Source organism: Bombus terrestris, chromosome 5 (assembly GCF_910591885.1).
Source record: "Bombus terrestris chromosome 5, iyBomTerr1.2, whole genome shotgun sequence".
Lineage (NCBI taxonomy): Eukaryota > Metazoa > Arthropoda > Insecta > Hymenoptera > Apidae > Bombus > Bombus terrestris.
In genome coordinates, this window is record NC_063273.1 from 1,249,822 (window position 1) to 1,271,492 (window position 21,671).

At 39.5% G+C, this 21,671-nt stretch overlaps 7 protein-coding genes and 2 long non-coding RNA genes across 13 annotated transcripts in view; 4 read left to right on the forward strand and 5 right to left on the reverse strand.

The window, feature by feature from the left end:
• Nucleotides 1-902, reverse strand: part of LOC100645832 — a 1,929-nt gene extending 1,027 nt beyond the window's left edge. Inside the window, exons 1-2 of one of the 2 annotated variants that reach the window (XM_012309004.3) lie at nt 678-902; nt 160-536 (exon numbers count right to left, since the gene is read on the reverse strand). In XM_012309004.3, the coding sequence (XP_012164394.2) occupies nt 160-536; nt 678-902 (602 nt within the window). Of the gene's footprint in view, nt 1-159; nt 566-677 lie in introns of those variants that run through there. The other variant, XM_003395807.4, reaches the window with a different exon arrangement.
• LOC125385186 overlaps nt 1-2,509 on the forward strand; it is a 2,702-nt gene extending 193 nt beyond the window's left edge. The window contains exons 2-5 of the long non-coding RNA XR_007224196.1: nt 98-332; nt 388-442; nt 564-1,998; nt 2,416-2,509. This is a non-coding gene — a long non-coding RNA (uncharacterized LOC125385186). The remainder of the gene's footprint in view (nt 1-97; nt 333-387; nt 443-563; nt 1,999-2,415) is intronic.
• Nucleotides 2,206-3,672, reverse strand: LOC100645593. Its single transcript, XM_012308994.3, has 2 exons — nt 3,381-3,672; nt 2,206-3,165 (listed from the first exon to the last, which is right to left on the reverse strand). Exons 1-2 carry the CDS (start codon nt 3,415-3,417, stop codon nt 2,360-2,362), a joined length of 843 nt encoding a protein of 280 aa, XP_012164384.1. The 5' UTR covers nt 3,418-3,672; the 3' UTR covers nt 2,206-2,359.
• A 104-nt stretch (nt 3,673-3,776) lies between these two features.
• On the forward strand, nt 3,777-4,452 carry LOC125385187. Its single transcript, XR_007224197.1, has 3 exons — nt 3,777-3,909; nt 3,987-4,178; nt 4,313-4,452. It is a non-coding gene; the product is annotated as an uncharacterized LOC125385187 (long non-coding RNA).
• Nucleotides 4,385-6,801, reverse strand: LOC100645487. 2 transcript variants are annotated; one of them, XM_048406129.1, is made up of 3 exons: nt 6,162-6,801; nt 5,073-5,560; nt 4,385-4,829 (listed from the first exon to the last, which is right to left on the reverse strand). In XM_048406129.1, the coding sequence occupies exons 1-3, from the start codon at nt 6,216-6,218 to the stop codon at nt 4,733-4,735; spliced, it is 642 nt and encodes a 213-aa protein (XP_048262086.1). In that variant the 5' UTR covers nt 6,219-6,801; the 3' UTR covers nt 4,385-4,732. The 2 variants fall into 2 exon arrangements, with proteins under 2 accessions (XP_048262086.1, XP_003395852.2); XM_003395804.4 differs by lacking the exon at nt 6,162-6,801 and adding an exon at nt 5,867-6,040.
• Nucleotides 6,038-12,301, forward strand: LOC100645003 (A-kinase anchor protein 10, mitochondrial). 3 transcript variants are annotated; one of them, XM_012308993.3, is made up of 9 exons: nt 6,038-6,173; nt 8,106-8,886; nt 8,954-9,214; nt 9,308-9,458; nt 9,568-9,682; nt 9,773-9,944; nt 10,010-10,083; nt 10,154-10,206; nt 10,305-12,301. In XM_012308993.3, the coding sequence occupies exons 2-9, from the start codon at nt 8,363-8,365 to the stop codon at nt 10,392-10,394; spliced, it is 1,440 nt and encodes a 479-aa protein (XP_012164383.1). In that variant the 5' UTR covers nt 6,038-6,173; nt 8,106-8,362; the 3' UTR covers nt 10,395-12,301. The 3 variants fall into 3 exon arrangements, with proteins under 3 accessions (XP_012164383.1, XP_048262074.1, XP_020718942.1); XM_048406117.1 differs by lacking the exon at nt 6,038-6,173 and adding an exon at nt 6,815-7,058; XM_020863283.2 differs by lacking the exon at nt 6,038-6,173 and adding an exon at nt 7,300-7,904.
• On the reverse strand, nt 12,207-14,739 carry LOC100645371 (G-protein coupled receptor 143). Its single transcript, XM_003395803.4, has 6 exons — nt 14,210-14,739; nt 14,044-14,155; nt 13,855-13,949; nt 13,586-13,764; nt 13,172-13,499; nt 12,207-13,110 (listed from the first exon to the last, which is right to left on the reverse strand). Exons 1-6 carry the CDS (start codon nt 14,357-14,359, stop codon nt 12,910-12,912), a joined length of 1,065 nt encoding a protein of 354 aa, XP_003395851.1. The 5' UTR covers nt 14,360-14,739; the 3' UTR covers nt 12,207-12,909.
• Nucleotides 14,740-14,882: 143 nt separating this feature from the next.
• On the reverse strand, nt 14,883-16,933 carry LOC100645243 (putative 28S ribosomal protein S5, mitochondrial). Its single transcript, XM_003395802.4, has 6 exons — nt 16,773-16,933; nt 16,524-16,598; nt 16,090-16,434; nt 15,773-16,003; nt 15,495-15,694; nt 14,883-15,384 (listed from the first exon to the last, which is right to left on the reverse strand). The coding sequence occupies exons 1-6, from the start codon at nt 16,843-16,845 to the stop codon at nt 14,977-14,979; spliced, it is 1,332 nt and encodes a 443-aa protein (XP_003395850.2). The 5' UTR covers nt 16,846-16,933; the 3' UTR covers nt 14,883-14,976.
• Nucleotides 16,934-17,913: 980 nt separating this feature from the next.
• Nucleotides 17,914-21,671, forward strand: part of LOC100642447 (homeobox protein Nkx-2.4) — a 30,116-nt gene continuing 26,358 nt past the window's right edge. The window contains exon 1 of the mRNA XM_003395361.4: nt 17,914-20,362. Coding sequence (XP_003395409.2) covers nt 19,642-20,362 — 721 coding nt within the window. The 5' untranslated portion in view covers nt 17,914-19,641. The remainder of the gene's footprint in view (nt 20,363-21,671) is intronic.

A 21,671-nucleotide genomic window follows, 5' to 3' on the forward strand; every position in this document is an offset into this window, starting at 1 on the left:
ATTGTACAAGAATGACACTGCATCTTTTTAAAAATGAATAAGAAAATAAACATCGATTATACGTAATTGTTTAAAAAGAAAATTTTTGTTTACAAAGTAAAATTCAAGGCGAAATAGTATCACGTCGGTACCGAGTGAAACTCAAAAGTTGGAAAATACCTGTGAGTCGATTTGGGCGCCGGTGACGGTTTAGAATCGACTTCCGGTTTGCTGGATTGCGGCTTTGAAGAATCAATTATCGGTAAGTTAGGTTTATTATCGCCAGCAACACCGGCTAGGAGGAGCGTCTCGACGGGTGCGACGACGAATACCACGCCGTCCACGTGGATACGGTAATTCTCAGATCCGTTTTGTCGTTGATCGTAATAATCGACCGTAGAATTGTAGGAAGGCGGCGTCGTCGGGCTCGATGACTCCACGATCGATGTTTCGTTCGCAATCGGTAAACACTGAGCAACTCTGTTAGAGCCTAATGCGGCGAGTAGCAGCACCGTTTTGAAGATCCGCATGTTGATCGATAGCATCGATGTCTGTTTCTAATAATTGACGTAAATAAATTTCAGAGGTTATATTGCGTGTGTCTTAAACCAGATCGTTGACGAAACCGCTTCTACGACGACGCTGTCGAGTTTCGTCGATTCGTCGATTCGTTGAGCAATCACGAGAAACGAAATTACCGATGTTTTGGAATTCTCGCCTAAACAAGGTAAGTCTGACACGCGGCAAACGATCGATCGAGGAACGATCGAAAATACTAAAAGGACTTGTAAGTTGATTTTTGATGAGAAAAAACGATGCCCGTGGCGTGGTAGCGTGAGCAATGAACGTCTTGACGATGCGGAGGATGAGCGAGGTGTGACGACGTCTCCTGCCGACCGGCGATCCCGGTCCCCACCTGGCATGGAAACAGATCGTCAGGCAAGTTCAAGAACCTGGGGGCCACTGTGCACGTTCTGTTGCATACATACCCAGGTAGAACGTAATCTTGGTTGGAATTGATTTTTCTGCTCGGACGACGTTGATATCTCATTCTACTTTACTTTAGAATTATCTATATTATGTGTCAGTTGTCTGTCTTAAGGGCGATTCGAACAATAAATTTCAATCAACACCAGATTTCTCTTACACAATGACATACTAACTATGAAATGATATTCGTGAATTTGCAAGTTACGTGTCGTAGCTCGTAGAATTACAAAGAAACAGTTTCTACAACTCTTTGAGCTACATTCATTGATCGATTAGTACTACGTTCTTATTGTAGAATATACATACAATCGTGCTTATATTATCGATAGAGAAGCAAAGATTAAATACACGGTAAAAGAGATAATAAATGTCAGAATTTACGCTTAAGGTTTTACAGGATCTAATTAGTTGTTTATCGTCGTAGTGAAATATGTCATTTCGTTCAACCTCTTTAAGACCCGTTACGTTTCTTGTTTCTTTTTAGGTCTTAATTAATCTACGTAATTCTATTCAAGAACAAAGTTCGGTTGGTAAGAAGAAAAACAAAACCACTGGTAGCCGGTTTGCTCCCGAACTTATACACACTCTTTCGTGCATGAAATATACCGAACGTGCGTGTTTCTGTCGGTGCGCACGCGAACACCTACCCACATACACACATACGCGCGGGTGCGCGTGCATACACGCACATATACGGGACCGATTTGTAAAGGGCAACGGCCTCGTATGGCCCCACCGAGTTCATTTCCCCGTTCCTCTGTCTCAGCCGCCGCTTATTACCGTAACCTTGCCCTTGCTCTTACATTTCCGCCATGCTCGAACTTCGAGGATCGTCTTCCTGGTTCGCCTTGAATGGCGCCTACCGACCAAAGCTTATAGAAGATCGGAATCACTTGAACGCGACTCAAATTCAAACGTTCCACTTTGAGCCTACAGATAAGAGTTAATCGTTTATCTATCGAGATAAGCAGAGATAAATTTTCATCATCCGAGAACATTCTGTAAGGGAGAACGTTCACAAAATTTTAGGTTAGACTTGACATATTTTGCTGGATCTTATTTTAGGGAAAAAAATAGTATGCCTTTGTTCGTGTGTGCGTGTATATTTATTTCTCCGTAAACATGATACAATCCTACGATACATTGTAGATGTAAATAGTACAAATGTAGAAAAAGATAGAATAGCTTTCAGTGTATATATATAGTTCGGTTACGAGATCAAAGTTTGCGCTTGAATTTTTCATATAATTTCCTTTATATATTTTCCTGCTTTTTATACTTTTTTACTACCTTTTTTAACTTTCAACTATAGTATACAAATATCACAATCGTCGTATAAATAGACACTCTTAAATGGAACCTATGTACCTCTTACTAAACAGAATGAATTTTAATTAAAATTGTTGTCGTTCTGACAAACACCTAATTTATCCCTATATCTTCCAGGTCCGCAGTTCTCGATACCGCCACCCAACAACACTAGCTCCTCCTTTTTGCCCAATTCGTTCCATTCCTCGGATATCGAAGGTATGTCTTCCTCCTCCTTCTTCGACAATTGTTTCTTCAACGATATACCCGGCCTCGCTGCTTTCAACACCTCTTCTTCTTTAACCGGTAGTTCGTCCGAATGGCCGAGGTTCTTCACTTGCGAACTTTTAACGTTAGTAGACCTTTTATTTCCTTTTATCGAACTATCAACGAGTCCACGATGTTCTTCCGTATTCCACAGGCTTCTGGTCCTCTTTACCGTCTTTTTACCATCGATAGACACCTCTTGCAAACCAGGCTCAGAATTTTTAGAATCCATCGACGATGTTTCTAATTCAATTTTCCCTGTGTTTTTAGCGTCAGACGACTTGTCAGTATGTTTACTTTGAGCCGTGCTATCTCCCTCTTTCTCTATATGAACGATCTCGACATGGTAAGGCTCCCTCCCGCCATCTGCATCTTCTGTCTCATAAACCATCGTTTCAGATGGCTTCTCCGCGGTCTGTTGCTTGCTGCGTTGCGAGATCAGCTCGTTTAACTCCAGCGCCTGAGTAGCCAGATTCTTGAATAGACCACTGCTACCGGAAGTAGCGACGACCACCAAAAAGTTTTCAAACTTCGCATCCACATTGAAGTCACCGTCTTGTCGCTGATCATACGTGGCTGGAGCCGCGTTTGTTTGCGGAATTAATGATTTAGATAGAATGCCTGCAAAATTACGCGAAGACGATGATAGAGCGTGAAAAAGAATTACTCCAGATTCATATGTAAACATCAGAAAAAGTCATTAATTTACAAGTAACTTGGAAAACTTATCCGAAGGAGTGGAAGAGCAACGTGTAAATATATGAAAATTAAATGTTGAGAAAGGATCTATCTTACGAAGAAATCTATAGTATGTAGTTGTATGGGTCATTTTCTACCTGGTAACAGGACGAGGCACGCAACGTGCAGTAGCATCTTGGTGAAACCCTTTTGGAAGCGTCCGCTCGAATCAGCCGAGCTGAACGAAGTCCGATCCTCGACTGTGCGAGAGATTCGTCCGCTTCCTTGGCAGCTTTGGATCGCCGGCGTCTTGTATATAGATCGAGGGAATATCACTGCTGGGAGAGGGTAAGAAACGTCTTGTATGCCTGGCAATCGACTTACATTAGATGATTATGAAGCGACTACCATCCGCCAAGACCGCTCATGATAGTACTGCTTCTCGCACGGTGTGTAGCTTCTTTCACGACTTTATCCCCCTCTACGGATTAAAAGAAGGAAATCGAACAGTTCTCGCAACAAGTTATTGTACTGACTGTATCGTGCGTGTTTCTCAGGCACGTTATTTTAGAATTCACTTAATAGCACGTTCCTTCAAGAAGGATCCGACCGATTAGATATCTCTTCGTACACTTTTGGATAATTTTAAAGAAATTACATTCGAAATGTTAATGCGATGTACAAAAGGTAAAAATATGATTGTTAAGCTTCAAAGGAAAGATGAAATTTTATGACAATAGCTCAACCTTTTTATCTATTTTTAGTTACTGAAGAGAAAAAATGCAGGCTTAATTATGGCGGATGGAATTAAATAACATTATCGTCGATAATACTATAGCAATGACGATAGACGACATTCGGGAATGACAACGTGTTACGTAATTCTACGATATTTTTATTCCCTTGATCAGAGAACACCGGAGAGGGCAGGCGTACAAAGCTCAGGATCGCATGCTGTTCGTATCTATTTACTTATCTTGATCTGTAAAACTTCGAACGAGGTTCCGTCGTTTTTTAAAGATTCTTTTGTTAGGAATCTCTTTATATTCTACAGACTCGATCACTGGAAAAGTATCTTTTTTTTTTTTAGGAATATCATATAATTTGAGAAATTATTCTACAGGATGTTTTATTCGACATTTAAATGAAATTAATCATTCAATATGGATACATAAATTTATTACAACAATTTTATAACCCTGTCAAGTATAATCGTTTCTTATATATATTATTATATACAGCGACTTGGGGAATTATGGCCGAATAGAAATGTAAGACGGGGCATACGTAACTTAACATAAAGCCGAATTTACACTCTTTCACTTTGCGTGTTTCATTTTACACTTGTTGCAACGTTGCTTTCGTCCTCGTTTCATCCGCGGATGAAAGCAAGCGTTCATCTACCGTGTTCTTCCAATATGAAACAATATAAATTCGACTTAAGTCACATGAGGAACATGAGGCAACTTCGCACGATCGCACAGGATTCATCGAATATTCATGGCACGGTTCAGTTTAAATGCATTCGATCGTCTTCCTCCTGCGCCAAATTCCTTGTGTTGCGCCTTAGATCGTCAAAAAGTTTCGATGGTAATCTCATCGTCAATCTACAAAAAGAAAAGAATAAGAAAAGAAAACGAAGAGGATTCAGATCTACTGTTCGTTTGAAATGTTTTTTTTTTTTTTTTATATGTATCTCATGTTTATATCTTCAAAGTCTTATTGCAACTTTATATACAATTTTAATTTCACAGTTTGTAACCTCGTTAATTAGTTTGGCTAATTAAATTCGCCAATTTTCTATTGGATGAAATATACATTTTAATGTTTCCTGCTTTCGTAGTACTCACGGAATTAACGATAATTTTCGTTGACTCAAACGACGACAACGACCCCTGCCATCCGGTGAATATCCTAATTTGCACCGTTTTCTAGACAGTCTTTTGGACGGATTCTCCGTGGATGATCCCCAGTTATCATGCCTCGTTGGATCTTCCTTCTTATCCTCAAACAGGTTCTTAATTTTGTCACTTAACATCATCCTTAGTATATCGCCGTCACTAGTTGAATTTTCTAAACTTCCAGTCGATGAACTAGCTAAGGTTTCGTTTGTTTTTTCAGCGTCCACTGGTAGAAGAATTTCCGCGTTTTCCGCGGTAGAATTTGTATTTGTCTCGCTGATCGAAGAAAATGTCGAATTTTGAGAGGAAGAATCGGGTGTTTCAGAGACATTGATTTGTTCCGATGGAACTGTTTCGGTGGTAGTTGTAGTACTGGTGGTGGGCTTGACGATCGGTTTCAACGTAAAGTCGGCGTAATCGTAGAAATAATCGTATTCCTGTAATTCAAGATCGTGTTAATTTGCTTAACACTACTTTCTTCGTGTCCTAAAAACGCGAAAATTTACTTAAATATTCTTTACCACTCCCTTATCCTTTACTCGTCCAACCTTTACTTTAAATCAATGTTACCACGTACTACCGTAAATCTCTTAAGTCTAGATGCAACATATTTATCACGCCGTCGGTAAAGATAAAAATCAACGATAATAATAGTTCTTGTTATCGCGTCATCCGACCGTACCGCTTATCGAACTACGTTAACATCCCAGCGGGAACATCGCGACCGATAGTCATCGTTTTACCGTGTAATCGTCAAGCATCTCCGGGTCCAACAACGCCACCACTTGCACATCCTTCAGGTGGACTTGCACGTTTAGATCACCGGTTTGTCGTTGATCATAGGTCGTCGTCGGTAAGGACAGACCAGTCACAACGTGATAAGCGAACACGAGGAGGAGGCCGTAACGCGGATACATGATGAAGAGGACCGTTTTGCTTCGATGGGCCACGAAGCAATGGAAAAATGCACGAGGATCGTCGACGGGATTGAGACTGACCGGGGTCCGGTTAAAAGACGGCGTTATACCGATGCTCTACCTTGATATAGTGGTCAGTACACCGAGAAACCGGTATTCTTTGTCGCCGAACGGTCATGAGAGCCTCGAGCACAGTGGCCGGACATTGGCCTCATCGTGTACCGATATACCAGGAAAGCGTGCACACACGAGAATGCAAAGCGATTCCGATTTAAATATTAAAACGCTACTCTAAACGTCTCCCACAAGCCTCGCGGGAACGGTATACGCGTATAGAGAAGACAAATAAAGATCTTCCTACAGCGGATAGTGGGATTCCTTTTATATCGGTCGCGTAACGTAGTCCTTGTCCAAAGTTAACGCAACCAGGGGAACGAGACGAATATATCGTAAATTAGGGGAAACATTGATAAAACGGAATACTATCGGCAGGTATCGAATCGTATATTCCTTGCAAAAATATTTCAAGGTACAGCGAAGATAATACATAGAAAAGGAAATGAGCAAAGAAAGTATAGCTCTGAAAGAAGTATTTAACATATAGTAGTTAACATTATAGTATTTAACGTTGCAAACTGTATTTTGTAATATAGTATATTGCAATATTACTAATACTAGATATGTAGAAATCACTGGTTAATGATCTCTGTAGGTCGTAACTCCCTCGCAATTCATTCGCAACTATTTCGCTAGTCATTTGCTACTCACTCGTAACTCCCTCGCTACTGCAACTCTCAAACTTTACTCGCAACTGACTAACGACTATATTCTTTTATTCCACGGTTTTGTTCCACAGATTTGGATGATTCTCGTGGACAAATACACTTTTTTCAATTACCCAACGTCATAAAGGGCTACAAGTATATGGTCGGAATTTCCCTTTTTTTCCATTGCTTTTCACCTGTACTTCATCGGAACTTTCCCCAGGATTTTTCCCCAATACTACAGATATACATAAGTAAATAAAAGATTGGTTCGTAATGATTAATTATTGTCGTTGATTATCATTGTAGAATATTTAAAATAAACATAAACATAGTCATTTTTATGTTACACGGGAAAATATTGCAAAGATGTCAATGTTCCTTAATTTACGATACGCGAATAACACGGTACATATAAGATGAACGGTGTATACTGTAAATGAAAATTACTGCGACATAGTTAGAAATTTGTTATGGTAAATTACAAATTTATTACGGTAATTATACACACAGGTCCTAAAGTCGTAACGATAGTAAAGCGCGTTAGGATGCGCTACGCAGATATTTTTGATTGTGACTTTATCCATTATTGTGAAACCGCAGAAAATAATCGTGACCCGATGAATATAAACTTTCTACGAATGAGCAACATGGCAGCAAAGAGGCGTTAGGATGATACTAGAAATAAAAACGGTCGATTACGCAAGTTCGGTGTCATCGATGTGTCTTTCGATGTTTTGATTCACGATCGTTTTTTAATGCGCGACGTCGAATCAACAAATGCCGCGGATATGCTTCGATTGGTATCGATATAGAGATCCTGAATGGAACCACGATGACACTAATGAAGACTGGTTGAAATGTCATGTGCTGTTTTATACGCACAACCGAGAAAGTTCACCGTGTCGTTTTCCTAATTCAGTGCTTAAGTGCTTGGTATCGTGTTCGAAAGGAACCCACGCATAATTTTCGCCCATTACAAAAAAATAGTTTTGCGTCAAGCATCGAAACATTATTATCTACTCCTCTGAATATTATATCGCGTCGTTTATCATGTTTCGTTGTGACGTAAACAATGTTCCAGTTTTTTAAAAAACCTGGTAAATATTTTTTGATATTTCACTGATGAAAGGGTTGCTCGATAATTGCATCGTAGTTAACCTAAACGCAAAATATTTATGTCTTCGTCGTTCCAATCTTTAAACTCTGCTTTCCTCCGCTTGTTTCGTGTAATCATCGAAAATCAAAATATTTTTCAAGCGTGTACTTATTAATAACATTTGCCGGGATTGTAATTGCAGGACAAAAAGACAGACCCAGATCTTTCCAAACTTCTCCCACAAAATCAACAAGCTCTGGGAAATCATTCGGGGATGTATTCAATAGTGGCTCTTCGATTCAAACATCAACAGATGCATTGTGCAGCCTTGAGGAGGAAGAGGAGGATGAAATTCTGAATGGCGAAACAGAAGAAATATGTTCCTTCAACTCTCAGCTTTCTAAGACACTTCCACAGATACTTGCAGACAAAGGTGCTCTAGGCTATTTCATTCAGTTTATGGAAACACAGAATTGTATAGCGCTTATTAAGTTTTGGCTGGAAGTGGAATGCCTGTGCAGTTCGTATAATGTATTAGAAAATACAACGGAGAATATTGAATGTTTAAATTGTGTAAAGAATACAAATAGTATTTCTAATTCGATAGACAACAATGAAAATTTCCAATGTGATGTGGCACAGAATAATATAAATAGTCATGAAAGTAAGAAACTACTATTCGATGAATATGTAAATAGTAATGATGCAAAATCAAATTGCAACGACATGCCAAAGACTAGTCAAACCATAAGCAAAATGCGACAATCAAATCACAACTGCAGAAGAAGAAATATGACTACCATTAGGCAGGATGTGTTAAGAATTCATAAAAGGTATATTACTAAGGATACTTTAGGTACGAATCAAATCCCCGAAGACCTGAAAATAAAAATGGAGAAAGTTCTTACCTGTGAAAACATTGAGCCTATGTTGCAGTGCCTATCAGCTGTTCAAAAGATTGTATATCAAATATTAGAAAATGAGTGAGTATAAGAACTGTGAAATGCTTATATTATTTATATTTTGGAATTTAAATGCAATTCTTTCTAGGCACATTAATGACTTTTTACGAAGTGAATTTCACTGCAAACATCAGATTGATGTTCTTACAAGTGGCAATGTACAGTTAGCGGATATATTGTACAATGAAACAGCATTCTTTTATTTTATGGAGTTTATGGAACTTGAGAATAAACGTGAATTATTAGACTTTTGGATGTCAGTCATGAGCTATAAACAAAATTTATTAGAAAAAAAGGATGCTGCAGATCCCGAGGAAGCACAAACTGATGCTCTAATTATTTATGACAAGTACTGATTTATCTGACAGTTTCCTTCTTTTATGATTTTCTAAATAGATCAATAACGAGATCATTGATATTATCATTGTACAAATCATTACAGGTATTTTAGCTTACAAGCAACGATGCCCCTTGGTTTTAGCGATAAAATTCGTTTCCAAGTCGAACAGAACATTTGTCGCGAAGACGGAGAAGGGCCACAACCCGATTGTTTTGATAAACCTTGTAGAATTGTATATAATTTTCTGAATAAGGTAAAGATACTGTGTTAACGTAACAAAAAATGCTACTACTCCTTCAGAATCATTGCTATCAATAAGATTCAGTGGCTTCAACTTTAGATAACAGAAAATTCTTTTCCAGTATTATCTACCTACCTTCTTATCATCTCAGTTATATTACAAATACTTATCAGAATTAATCAGTACTATACAAAGCAGTCCATGTTCGAATTTACATCCTAGGCTAAAAAGAGCAGGTTTGTGTTGGTTTACATCTATCATACTCTATGTAATCGATAGTGAGATAGAAATAAAATGATTTCAACAAAATTTGTAAATATCCGTAGGTTCTGATTGTAGCAGTGAGGTCAGTTCTGTTAGTATCAATATGCAGAATACCCTGCAGGCAGGGAATGAAGGAAATAAATTGAACAATAATAAAAAAATTACTGGTGGTATGAACATTGATACCAGACAACTTTATGATCCAGATTCCTTATGGAAACGTAACAAATATAGGTAATTATAAGACAAAAATGCTGTGCAATATAAGTATTTTAAGATATATCTTGTTTATTTTATAGTTTGAGCGTCGGTTATATCGATTCGTTAGGCAGATTCGTTACTGAGATAGACCCCGATCCTCAAAGAAAATACGGTGAGCTATTTCGATCAGTTACCTTGAATGTACAACGTGAATTGATATAATCGTTTCAAAATAATTTTAGAATCTCGATTAACACGTGCTGTAAAAAGGCTTGTAAATATGGAGCAGGATAAGGTAAATTTCACGCTTATCAGTAATGTTTATGTGACATTTAACGCATGACTTCTAATTTTTTTGTGTGTGTGAATCTAAATTAAAATCGATATAATTAGGCCAAAGAGGAGTTAGCATGGAAGATTGCTGAGATGATCGTTCGTGAGATCACCTCTTTGACTCGAGGAGCTTCGAATTTTTCATCTTGATGACAGACGCTAAGTTCGACATCAAGTCACTTCTTTTTTACGTAATATACTTTGCGCTTTAAGTGTTTTAAGGTAAATATTCTGTTTAACATTGTGTATGTTTTCTTAATTTTTTATAAAACGACATCGTGTATTCCAAGTGCCAAATTGCGTAATGATAAACCTAATTATTTTACTATTAAATATAGCAACTGAAAAAGGAGTGAGTTCGTATCCATAAGTTTTAATATATTTATTTGCTTTTCGCAACACGTTTAGAACACACGTGTGTATAGTACCAAATTTATTATAAAATTGTCTATAAGAGACAAACACATGTATATTTTCTACGTTTATAAGAATTCTTTTCAAAAAGTAATTTTTTATTGCGATATTATTTCACTTTATTCACACGTTCGTGATAAGCTTAATAATTTCAGGTTTCATAAAAATAATTAAAAAATTATTGCACTTGAAAAAAACAGATAATAATATCACTGTAAATAAAATACAAAGCTCTCGCTTATTTAAGGCATAATAGTAAACCGTACAAACGAAAACAATAATTTTCAAGTGCTTTAATCTTCATACTCTTTCTAATGTTTATGAGATTATAAAAGTATTCGTTTCTATTCTAAAATATAATTGTAATTTTGAGGCGACTATATTAGACGACTTATATATATAATATAAGGATGTACAGAGCATATGTATTGTTTCGCGTTCGATATAGCGTATTACTTAAATTATTCAACTGCCAAGTATTTCTGTAATTCAGTACATTTCTTATATCTTCTGTGAACGTAAATGTATCTTGTTTGCAAAAATGTAAAAGACGAAAATAGTATTTTATACACGATAGGTAAACAATTTATGACATATCGTAAAGGAGTGTGATTGGAATGCGAAAAATCAACGAATGAAATGCAGTGTAGATATTAGGAAGTGAGTGGCCGTTTGACGAAATTGTAGATTTTTAGCAGTCGAGTTTCAAATAATAATTTCATTTATTTCGCACAAACCTTCGCAAGTTTACTACAGATTATATATAATAATTATTACAGATTCTTTGAGGCGCTTTTACATTTTAAATTTTTATACTTGGCAGTATTTATTATGGAATTTTTAAGTGATTTATACAAAGCATTCAGTTCGTTACTCGTAGAGTCGAAAAACTTTTATATACGATCAGTCTTATTGTGTATAGCTAGGATTAGTCGGTAATATATAGCATTACATAAAACTTATTTTATTAAAATCGAATATATTTTTAGAAGAAAGTATAAAGAAAATGAAAATTGCTATACATAATATACTAAGAAGATGAGTTGGATAATGTGATGAACATATGAAATCCAAGACTAATGTTCTTAAAATGTTAGTGGATATTAAGTTGAACGACGCACGTTAGTTCCTCTTCCTTTAAAGATAAAAGGATAATTATTTTAAAAATATATTAATCAATCTTGCATATAAATCTTACAGTAATTTGGCAGTTTATACTCTTACAATGATTTATATTTTTAAGGCTATAGAAGATTTCGTTTCTATATACAGCAAGCATTCAAGCTTTGTGCGTTAGTATGAACGAACAAATTTTGTATTAGTTATTATATTCGTTGTATTCACACAGAAATTTTGGTGCTACACGTAAATACAATTCGTTGCTAAAAAACATAGTCTTGGTACTCTTTATAAAATATATATGTAAATCTCTAGAAAAAGGAGTATTCGATCATTTGTTAATAGCGAGATGTACATAAGAATTTTTTTATTAAAAGGAGAAGGGTTGTTGCAGGAATAAAATTTGTTAATCAAAAAAATCAAGACATCTCTTTTGAAAATTCTACGTGTATTATTTTTTGTAGATATGTATTCTTTAAGGGTGCTCTTTATTAACAGTAATAAAAACGACGATCGACAAATTATCATGTTTTTTTAAATCAAAATATTAGTTATATTAACATATGATGTACTCGTGCAACGTTCAGTGATGCTTAACAGTTTGTAATTTATTCAAACTGAACTGCAACATGAAAATATTGGATGTATGAAGAAAGGCTACACCCATTAAACAGTAATACTCTATTGGGAGTAATATCCATAACATAACAGTAATACCCATCTATATGGGTTCTTCTTATATATGTAAAAAATAAAATCTTTTAACATTTATAACAATTAACAAATGTATTTACCAAATTAGTACGAAGAATCAATTTTCCATCAATTTTCCTTATCGCTATAAGGAAATATCTATAATCTCTAATCTCTAATGAAAATCTTATTCTAAACGTAAGTTTATATATAAAGAAAGAATTCTTTTATGTATACAATATTTCCATACAAACAGTGATTTTTCAGTTATATTTTCCCCTTAAGCAATTTTCATCGTAAAATGGGCTATTGAGCACATTATCTCCTTAAAGCTTGAAAAACATATAAATATTAAAAATATAGCTTTCTTTGAAGCATATAAGGCAGTGGATTGTTCGTATTACTACGATTGAAAAAGTAATTTTCGGTATCACAGTTCTCAGAACGAAGAAGATCCGTTAATACTCGTATGTGGGGGACAGCCAAATTTGGGATCCAGTAAGGGCGATGATTCTGATAATCGCGTATTTTTGTCTCCTTTCCCTAACTTCTGACAGCATTCCAATCGAAACTTTTCTCTCTTACTCCATCTTTTGTACACAAGAGCATTGAAGAAAGCTTGAAGGGGATTTGTTACAGCCTATCGATAAAATATTCTCATGAATTGAACTTGTCATATTGATCTTAAAAAATATACATACCATTATGTACCAAAGTGCAATGATAATTTTGACCGGTAGTTGGAACCATAAAGTCCATAATAAAATCCCGTTAATTAAATTCGGTAACCAGCATACATAGTAAACAAAATTAGTCAATGCAAATTTGAGCTTTATCGCTTGCACCAATTTCCTTTCTCTACTTGTTATTTGTGCCAAACTACAAGTGACAACAGTTTGAAGATCTCGCGTCGACGCGAAATATAACACAGGATTGACTATCATGACCACTGCTAATAGCATATAAGTGGCACAATAGTTTGGCAGAATACGTAATGTAGCCGTGGATAATGATGTTAAATTATGACAACTGGGAAAAGAAAAGCATCATGATACTTTATGGAAATAACAATGGGTAACATTGTGGCATGCCATTAAATTGAAACAAAAACTAACTTTGCATCTGGCATATATAAAATTGTTAAGCCAAATGTAGTCAAAATTGCTGGACATATCCATGCAAAGGCATGGTAACAAGTAGAATGCCCAGATCTGTCTCCTAGTAACAGTTTCATGTCTATGGCGTAGCAAAGAGTCCAGATCCATGTTGCCATATAAAAATATTGTATCCAAGCCTGGTAATTTTTTTTTTATATTAATAGGACAATAGATCGAAACAAATACAGATTACTAATGCGGTGAATTTTTTAATACAATTATTTTACCGACAAAAGTGCACAAAAGACAACACTTGATGTATCATCTTGCATTGGCATTATGGATTTAAAATTCATCCATATCGCCGATCTAATAAATACACCTAGTAAAAAATTCAAATTGAGAGGAGAAAAGTGACTTTGTTTGTTTTTCATCTGTCTCGTATTTTTTCAGTACTAGAAAACAAATGTAATTACCTAACGAGGCTAATAGGTCTGCAATTGCAAGCCATACGATGATCTCTCTTCCTCTAGATACAGATAAGCTTTGCCACCTGTGAGAATGACTAGACGTTTCTCTTGGAAGTATCTACAAAACAATTTCATCAGTGATTTGTAAGATTTTACTAAAAATTTCTCTTACCTGATACATGGCACCTAGGATACCTATAGAAGAAGAGAGCATACAAACAGTGTTGTACAAATCTGTATTGAATTCTTGCATTATTACAATTGCCATATCTGTACTGTTAGAATGATGACAACAGAATGTTTGTATCGTTGGATCAGCCATGATTTATTTGATATTGATTTCTTTCTTCTGCATCAACTGAATATACATATATGTATATACACACGATAAGAAATAATTAAATGTTCGATAAGACACCAGTTATTTCGCAACTTGATCTATGTATTAAATGTATGAAATATGGATGGAACGATTTACGGTTACCCGAAAGACACCTTTTCAAAAAATCTTTTCGAGGAATCAATAAGAATACGTTCATTTTTATGTTAAAACGAAGCCGTACAAGATTTCCGGCACATTCGCCTGCACGCCATATTTAACACTTTATGTTTCGAACAGAAGGTAATTATGCATATACCTTCTGCGGATAATACAGACTTCTAGTAATAATCATTATTTAAATAATACAATTTAACGTGTTCTTAATCTTCTTATCTTTTTAAATGACCGGAATCCATATTTACATTTGTTGCTTGTAATTAAGTTCAACGTTATTTCTTCAAATATTTTATAACCACTGTAAGTAAATATATCGAGATACGGAGGAAAAAAGAAAAAATCTCGATTACACATAGTTTTGTTATTACTGGTTATTACCGAATACACGTTTAATATTCAATTACATTTCTAACAAACTATTCATATTTAATATAGAAATATCACGCTTCAACTGCTCTTTCCTCCTCCTCCTGCTCCTCCTTTTTGTCATGTTTTCTCCATCTAGGAGCTCTTGCTTCCGGATATTTTTCAGCGAGAAAACTACACACGTCGTTATATTGAGCTCTTAACCTGATTATAACCTGATCCTGATCCCTGCGACGTTCTTGTTTACGTAAATGAAATAACCACGAAGGCAATTTCGTGAAAAATGGTTCAGTCTTTTTTTTCTGCAAAGGAATTCTTCCATTCATTACGTACTGTTTAAAATCTAAAATTTCGTCTTGTGGAATTTCTTCAGAGGTTCGAACTACCGATGGCGAAGCAAGTACAGTAGGATAATAATTATTTTCTTTCCTCATTTCGACCACATGCAATTTTTTCTCATTTGCCATTTCTTGGTATGTTTTCTAAAAATATCGTTAATAATATTATTATCAATATACTCTGCAAAGTTTCATATAATGTGAAAAGTACCGTTCTTCTTTGCTACTTGTTAATATAGTTTCGATCAATGTACCTGTTGCAGTAAGCCAATGAAGAAAGCTTTTACGATGTAGGCGACGTTTGTAGATCCTTCGACTTTAACGTACAAATCTTTGATACCAATTGCTTCGCAACATGTTTTAATAACACGATGACATTTCAGTCCATAACCCTTGGGTTTTTGTTGTACGAATACTTTCGTTTTTCCAAATTGCGCATAAAAGTCATGGAGTACTAGAACCAAAGGTATTATAATTTTACATAGTTATGGAGCTAATAATAGACAACAAAAGACACAAGAAGATCGTTTACCAGTATGTTCGTTATGTCTTTCGATGTACATCAATCTATGTCCTGCCTTGTTTTTAGCTGCATTTATGGTTGATTTAAAATCACGTCCTATTACCTGTGAAAATCCAGCCAAGCCTTTTCCATTTCCAGTAACAACCATACTCCAATAACGTTTCAATCTGCCCATAGTACTCGACATGATACTTGAACTTTTGGCAAATAATATCCAAGATTCGAATCCATGGAAGACATCTGAATTGGTAAAAATTTCACTTAAAATTTATATGTGTATATACAGGTATATACGTATATATGTATCGAACAATTATATCACAAACCGTCATCAACAGGATCGGGTGGTCCAATTTTCCTCCCACCTGGCATACCTCCGGTCCAACCTCGGTTTAAAGGGTGAACTTTTAATCGTTTTGGTTTGACTATAGTAACAACTTTCGAAGTAGTAAAATTTTCTTGTTCTTCCTCCGTAAGACGCCTTTGTTGCATCGCAAATTCTCCGCGCAGGATAGGGCTATTCAGTCCAGGAAACATGATTGGTATTTTTCCATAACCCAATTTTTGACCGCGATTTAAATCTCTGGGCTTTGTCGCACCTCTCGCTCTTCCTCTTCTTTTACCAGCATTGCTAACGCTCGTAACAGATTTCCATAATTGCGCAGCTGGTCCTAAGCACAGGTAATATTTCCAGATTATCAACGCTCGAGCAGAAATGTTTGCCGAAAAATGTTTCTCAAAGCGTGTCGACGAAACTTACTTCTCATATAAAAGTTAGCGTTCCTTGTATGTTGCAGTAATAAAACCTGCGGTGTCAATAAACCAACGGTGGTAGCTGAAAATAATCTGTAGATGAAACTGTGTTGTCAATTCAAAGTTAAAGAATTAAGAAAATTATATAGGATACAGTTTGATGACACGTTTTAGGTTATATAAGCAAAAACAAACAGCAATTATAAATAAAGTTTTATAGAAAAGCGATATGTGAGAAATATTTTATGTAAATTACCATCTCTCGCAACGCTGACACTTTTTATACAGTTTGTAATTGCTTTAGAAGCATGGTATATCCATTTTGCCATTTTAACCTTATCGGTGCGAAGTTTCTAAAGAGATTATCTTCCTGAGAGGAACACGATGGTTGAGAAAATGAACGACGGATGTCGCTTGATATCGTATGCCGATGGAACATTCCTTTCGCTTATTACGTATTGACGTATGTGCAGACGGAGAGAGTGCATCTCGTCTGTATATACGTATAACGAAAGGATAATTTTGTTATCGAAAAACTCGAAAAGTAAAAATCTATCAAATACTAATGTAAGATTAAAAAATAAATCCCAACGACTTACTCGAAATAAGTATTTCAACGTTTCGATATCAACGAATCGTTTTAGAAGTTGAGCTTTTCAATGAAATATCGAAATTGTACGCGTAGTATAACGTAGAATCGGGCATGCTAGTCTCGTTGCGTTTCATTAAGGGAATACGAGGAACCGTATCAAAAAGAAATTTCATCTATTTCTGTTGAAAAAAGAAAAACTGTAAATACGAGAGGAATGCACAGCTAGCGACACGTTGCATCGTGATAGCAAACCATCGAACGACGTCAATCGGTTAGACAGTCGCGTACCGTCGCTGTTCTTGATAAGGGTGGTCGGTAAAATCGTGGTAGGCACCCTACCAAGAAGAAAAATTCGACAAAATGCATAGCAGAGTGCGGTGAAATTTTTCCAAGGACAATGCCAGACGTAGAACACTAGAAAGGGACAGAACTAGATCGGTAATTGGAGAAAGAGGAATAGAAAGAGAAGCGAGAAAGGTGGGCTGTCCCGAGGCTGGTGGCCATGAGACGGTAGTAGATTAGGTAGACGAGGTGGTTCCTGGCTGGGATGTCAGGGATCAGAGGCGCGATAGGCGGATGTATAACGGAACATCTATATGTCTGACCAACGGCGTAACGGCGAGCAGCGCGGGACAACCCCGAGCAAGAGTGGAACCGCGGGGAAAGCGATCCAATGGAATCGCATGGGCGCGTTGATTGGCGGGGTTCCTCCAATGACGGGATGGTTAGGGTGGCGGGTTTGGCTCGGAGGTCGGTTAGATAGCCCCGCGAACCCCTCTAGAGGAAGGCGAGTGGGAGCCCTTCTCTCACACGCAAAAGGGGACATCTCATCACGACTCTTGGTAGCAGGCACTTCTCCGTAGTGGGCACTCCACTCATCGTGTCGTCGTACGGGTTCTCCGCGAGAGGCTGTGGGGCCCGAGCCCGGACGAACGAACGAACGAACGAACGAACGAACGAACGAACGAAAGAACGAACGAACGAAAGAACGAACGAACGAACAAACGAGTGAACGAACGAACGAACGAACGAAGAAAGGAAGGAAGGAAGGAAAGAAGGAAGGAAGGAAGGAACGAGCGAACGAGCGAGCGAGCGAGCGAGCGAGCGAGCGCGACCGGCCGAGCCGCTGCGCTGGTCGAGTGGGTCTAAGCGGCCGTGAGGACCTCTCCAGGAGTACCCGACAGTCCTCTTCATTCATTCATCCATCCATCCATCCATCCATCTATCCAGCCAGCGAGTCAGCCAAGCCAACCAGCCAGCCAGCCAGCCAGCCAGCCAGCCAGCCAGCCAGCCAGCTAGCGAGCCAGCCAGCAAGCCATCCATCCATAGACACTCTCTCCTCTCCTACGGAGAGAGAGTGTATCCTCGACGAAGGTGGAGGCGAACCGTAGAGTGGTACATCTACCATCGTCTCTCTATCGGCAGAGTCCAAGGACTCGAAGACCCCCCGGGTGATTTCAGTCGGCCGCCGGCCGGCTCTGGCCGGCCACTCTCCTCCTCGACCACGTGTGTGTCATTCTTCCGTTCTCGCCTTTCGTTCCGTATCGTTTCGCATCGCATCGCATCGCGTGGCGTGGCGTGGCGTCGCGTCGTGCCTTCGTCGCTCGTGTCCTCGCTCTACGAATCGTGTTGTGCCTCTAGGATCTTGTTCGTCCTGCGAAAGACGTCCGATCGGTCGTGTGCGAACGCGAAGAGAAGCGGACGGTCGGTCGTTGGTGACCTTGGCAAACCTCTGATCGTTGGTCGACGTTGGTTCGTGCTCGACGATCGGTGGTACGCAGCGGTGGATCCACAACTTGCGTAGTTGCACGGCGTGTTTGACCTCGTTCCACTTTCCGGATATCGTCCGACCTGGTGAATGCAACACGAACAGAGGAATGCGGCGAATGACGCGGTGTCGCCGCTGGACGCGTCCAGCCGCAGCCAGCCTTCCTTGCGTCGATACAATGGACGCGTTCCGCGTATTACCGCACCGAGTCGGTTGATCCATCGGTGAAAACTAAATCGCGAATGTACGTGGTTCGGTTACCTGGACGATGAGTCGATCCAACGTCTCGCAGCGATCGTGCCAAGGATCGTTAAACAGTGTGCGATCGTTTATCGTCGGCCGATGAATGGAACCAAGTGCGGCCGTGAATCGTTTAAAACTGTGCCAAGAGTGACGCGGTTCTTCCCTCCTCGTTTAAATAGACGATATCTATCTGCGCCGAACATCTGAAAACATATATCCCCGATTTTATCGGTCGTTCGACGAAACCAAGAAAGAGAAGAAAAATAGAATTTCGTCGGAGACGCGATAGAGCGCGCGGAAACAAGAAGAACAGGGAGTCGGAGATATCGGTAAAAATCAGAGCGGTGGAAAAGAAAAGGCCGAGCGACGCGGTTTAGCGGCTGCGAAGCATCGGCGATCGAAATTGTCCGTTGAACGCGTGCTAGGCGGTCGAAGTCATGTCGGTATCCAGCGGCTAGCGCCGGCCTCAGGATTCCGCGAAGCGCGAGCTTCAAGTATCTCGAGGGCGCGGGCCTCGTCGAGATGAGCGGTGGCAGCGGCGGGAACAGCGCCGGCAACCAGGGGAACGGCAATGCCACCAGCTATCACCAGCATCAGCAACAACAACAGCAGCAGCAACAACAGCAACAGCAACAGCAGCAGCAGCAACAGCAACAAACCCAGCTGGAGCAAGCTAGCTTGCTGACGGATCTGAACGGTATCGACCTGGCGATGAGCCTGTCGCCCAAACAGCATTCGTCCCACGTACAAGCCGCTGGTGGCGCTCATACCACTCCGTTCAGCGTCACTGACATTCTCTCACCCATCGATAACGAGTCGTTCAGGAAGCTGGAGCAGGTGATCGGCGTCGGCGTGGTCACGCATTCTCAGGTATCGCCTTACGGAAACGCGTGCGGCGCCCGTGTCGGCGGCAATACCGGTAGCTCGAGCGCGAGCAGCGGCAGTCCACCGCTTCACGGAGGCTCGACGCCCGGTGGCGGCACACCCGGACCGGTTTCCGGTCCGAACGACGCCGCCGGAGGAGGCAGCGGCGCTGCCGGTGCCGGCTCAGGCATGACCGCCATGGGCAATCCTTACGCGACCATGCAACTCACCTCGCAGTATCAGTACTGCGCCGCGGAATTATCCTATCATCATGCGGGGCCAGCGGTCGCCGGAGGCGCGACCGCCACCGACCCCATGAGATCCCATCATCCGTGGTACGCGCCTACACCGTCCGCCACCAACGATCCCCGCTTTGCCAGTGAGTACTTTGTCTTTCCATCGTTTTACCGGAATTCTTGCCTCGTCGATGCGTCGCTCTCTGTTCCGTTTCTCGGTTCCGCCACCGTTTTCGCGCGTTGCTTCCTCCGAAAGATACGTTACAACGTCAGCGTCTGATACACGCGTAAGCGATCAAATTGGCAATTGGATTCGTCGATTCGTTAGATTCCGACGCGTCCACGCGAACGCGTACACCAAGAACAACGAGCTTGTTTCAAAGTCCGTCGTACGCGACCGTTCGCCGATTAACGATATCAGCGTATCGATCGATATCGGCAAGTTGTGTCTGTCTGTCGTACGAATAAATTGTAGAGCACGCGTATATAGGATGTTCGATCGTGAGATTTATCGCGGGTCATCGTTCGTTGTCGTAACCGTCGAACGTACTTCGAAATAATAAATTAATATACAGCCTGTATTCGCCGAGTCGTTGGTACGGAGTATAAATCGCGGATAAATACTCGATAAATGCTCGTCGATAACTCGATAGATAATTCGCGATAACATAATTGTGCGAAGCGGCGACATCGTTTTGCCCGGAGTCTATTTGTTCTTACGTTAGTTGCGTCCTAACGATCTTGATATTCCGAGGCGAAACGACAACACGATTCGAATTATCCTCTACTCGCGTTTCGCTACAAAATTTTCGAATTTTTTTACCTGCGATCGTGTGATTTCGCTAGTAACATTATTAGTAAGTATCCTACATTCCGTAACGAACGTCGAGCTTTCTGTCGAACGTGAAAAGGAGAAACTGGCTCGTACGTCGAGACGAAGAGCGGAGAAAAGACGAGAGTAAATAGATAGGCTTCGTTCTCCGAGAGCGGAAACGTCGTTTCGCGTGGGTTGGTCGCACGCGATCATCCCTTTCGCCATCGACGAGGCACGTCTGCCCCGCTTTTATTGGCCTCGTGTCTACCTTTGTTATTACTAGCTCGCACTTACGTCCATTTAGCCATCGATGAAGTATCGGACTCGTATTTCAAAGTCCACAACAGCCTGTCCTTCCGTTACGTCGCGTTACATCGTCTCGTAACATCGACTCATGAATTCATCCTTCGCTCGTCGCTCCAAACGTTACCGCGTTTACACGTATCCACCTTCCGGTTCGCTACCTGACTGTTTACAAATATGCGATAACGCTGATCGACGATGACGATGATCGGATAAGCGGAATATTGCGAAAGCGGCGATTCAAACTTTTAAACGTCGATCGTTTCCAGCTCGAACTTTGAAATTTCTATTCTCCGAGCCTAACCGTCGCAGTCGGCTACTTCTCTCGTGGTTGT

What these genes read in the sequence shown, in the direction of transcription:
- LOC100645003 (XM_048406117.1), top strand. Translation starts at nt 6,965, where the DNA reads ATGGTCGGAATTTCCCTTTTTTTCCATTGCTTTTCACCTGTACTTCAT. An exon ending in AATACTACAGATATACATAA is followed by an intron (nt 7,059 to 8,105) that starts GTAAATAAAAGA and finishes TTGTAATTGCAG; the next exon opens with GACAAAAAGACAGACCCAGA. An exon ending in TATCAAATATTAGAAAATGA is followed by an intron (nt 8,887 to 8,953) that starts GTGAGTATAAGA and finishes AATTCTTTCTAG; the next exon opens with GCACATTAATGACTTTTTAC.
- LOC100645487 (XM_003395804.4), bottom strand. Translation starts at nt 6,040, where the DNA reads ATGTATCCGCGTTACGGCCTCCTCCTCGTGTTCGCTTATCACGTTGTG. An exon ending in AGATGCTTGACGATTACACG is followed by an intron (nt 5,561 to 5,866) that starts GTAAAACGATGA and finishes CTTGAATTACAG; the next exon opens with GAATACGATTATTTCTACGA. An exon ending in CGAAAATTATCGTTAATTCC is followed by an intron (nt 4,830 to 5,072) that starts GTGAGTACTACG and finishes TTCTTTTTGTAG; the next exon opens with ATTGACGATGAGATTACCAT.
- LOC100645243 (XM_003395802.4), bottom strand. Translation starts at nt 16,845, where the DNA reads ATGGCAAAATGGATATACCATGCTTCTAAAGCAATTACAAACTGTATA. An exon ending in CGCTAACTTTTATATGAGAA is followed by an intron (nt 16,435 to 16,523) that starts GTAAGTTTCGTC and finishes ACCTGTGCTTAG; the next exon opens with GACCAGCTGCGCAATTATGG. An exon ending in AAGACATAACGAACATACTG is followed by an intron (nt 15,695 to 15,772) that starts GTAAACGATCTT and finishes CTTTGGTTCTAG; the next exon opens with TACTCCATGACTTTTATGCG.
- LOC100645593 (XM_012308994.3), bottom strand. Translation starts at nt 3,417, where the DNA reads ATGCTACTGCACGTTGCGTGCCTCGTCCTGTTACCAG. An exon ending in GTGCCTCGTCCTGTTACCAG is followed by an intron (nt 3,166 to 3,380) that starts GTAGAAAATGAC and finishes GTAATTTTGCAG; the next exon opens with GCATTCTATCTAAATCATTA.
- LOC100645371 (XM_003395803.4), bottom strand. Translation starts at nt 14,359, where the DNA reads ATGGCTGATCCAACGATACAAACATTCTGTTGTCATCATTCTAACAGT. An exon ending in TCCTAGGTGCCATGTATCAG is followed by an intron (nt 14,156 to 14,209) that starts GTAAGAGAAATT and finishes ATTGTTTTGTAG; the next exon opens with ATACTTCCAAGAGAAACGTC. An exon ending in TTGCACTTTGGTACATAATG is followed by an intron (nt 13,111 to 13,171) that starts GTATGTATATTT and finishes TTTTATCGATAG; the next exon opens with GCTGTAACAAATCCCCTTCA.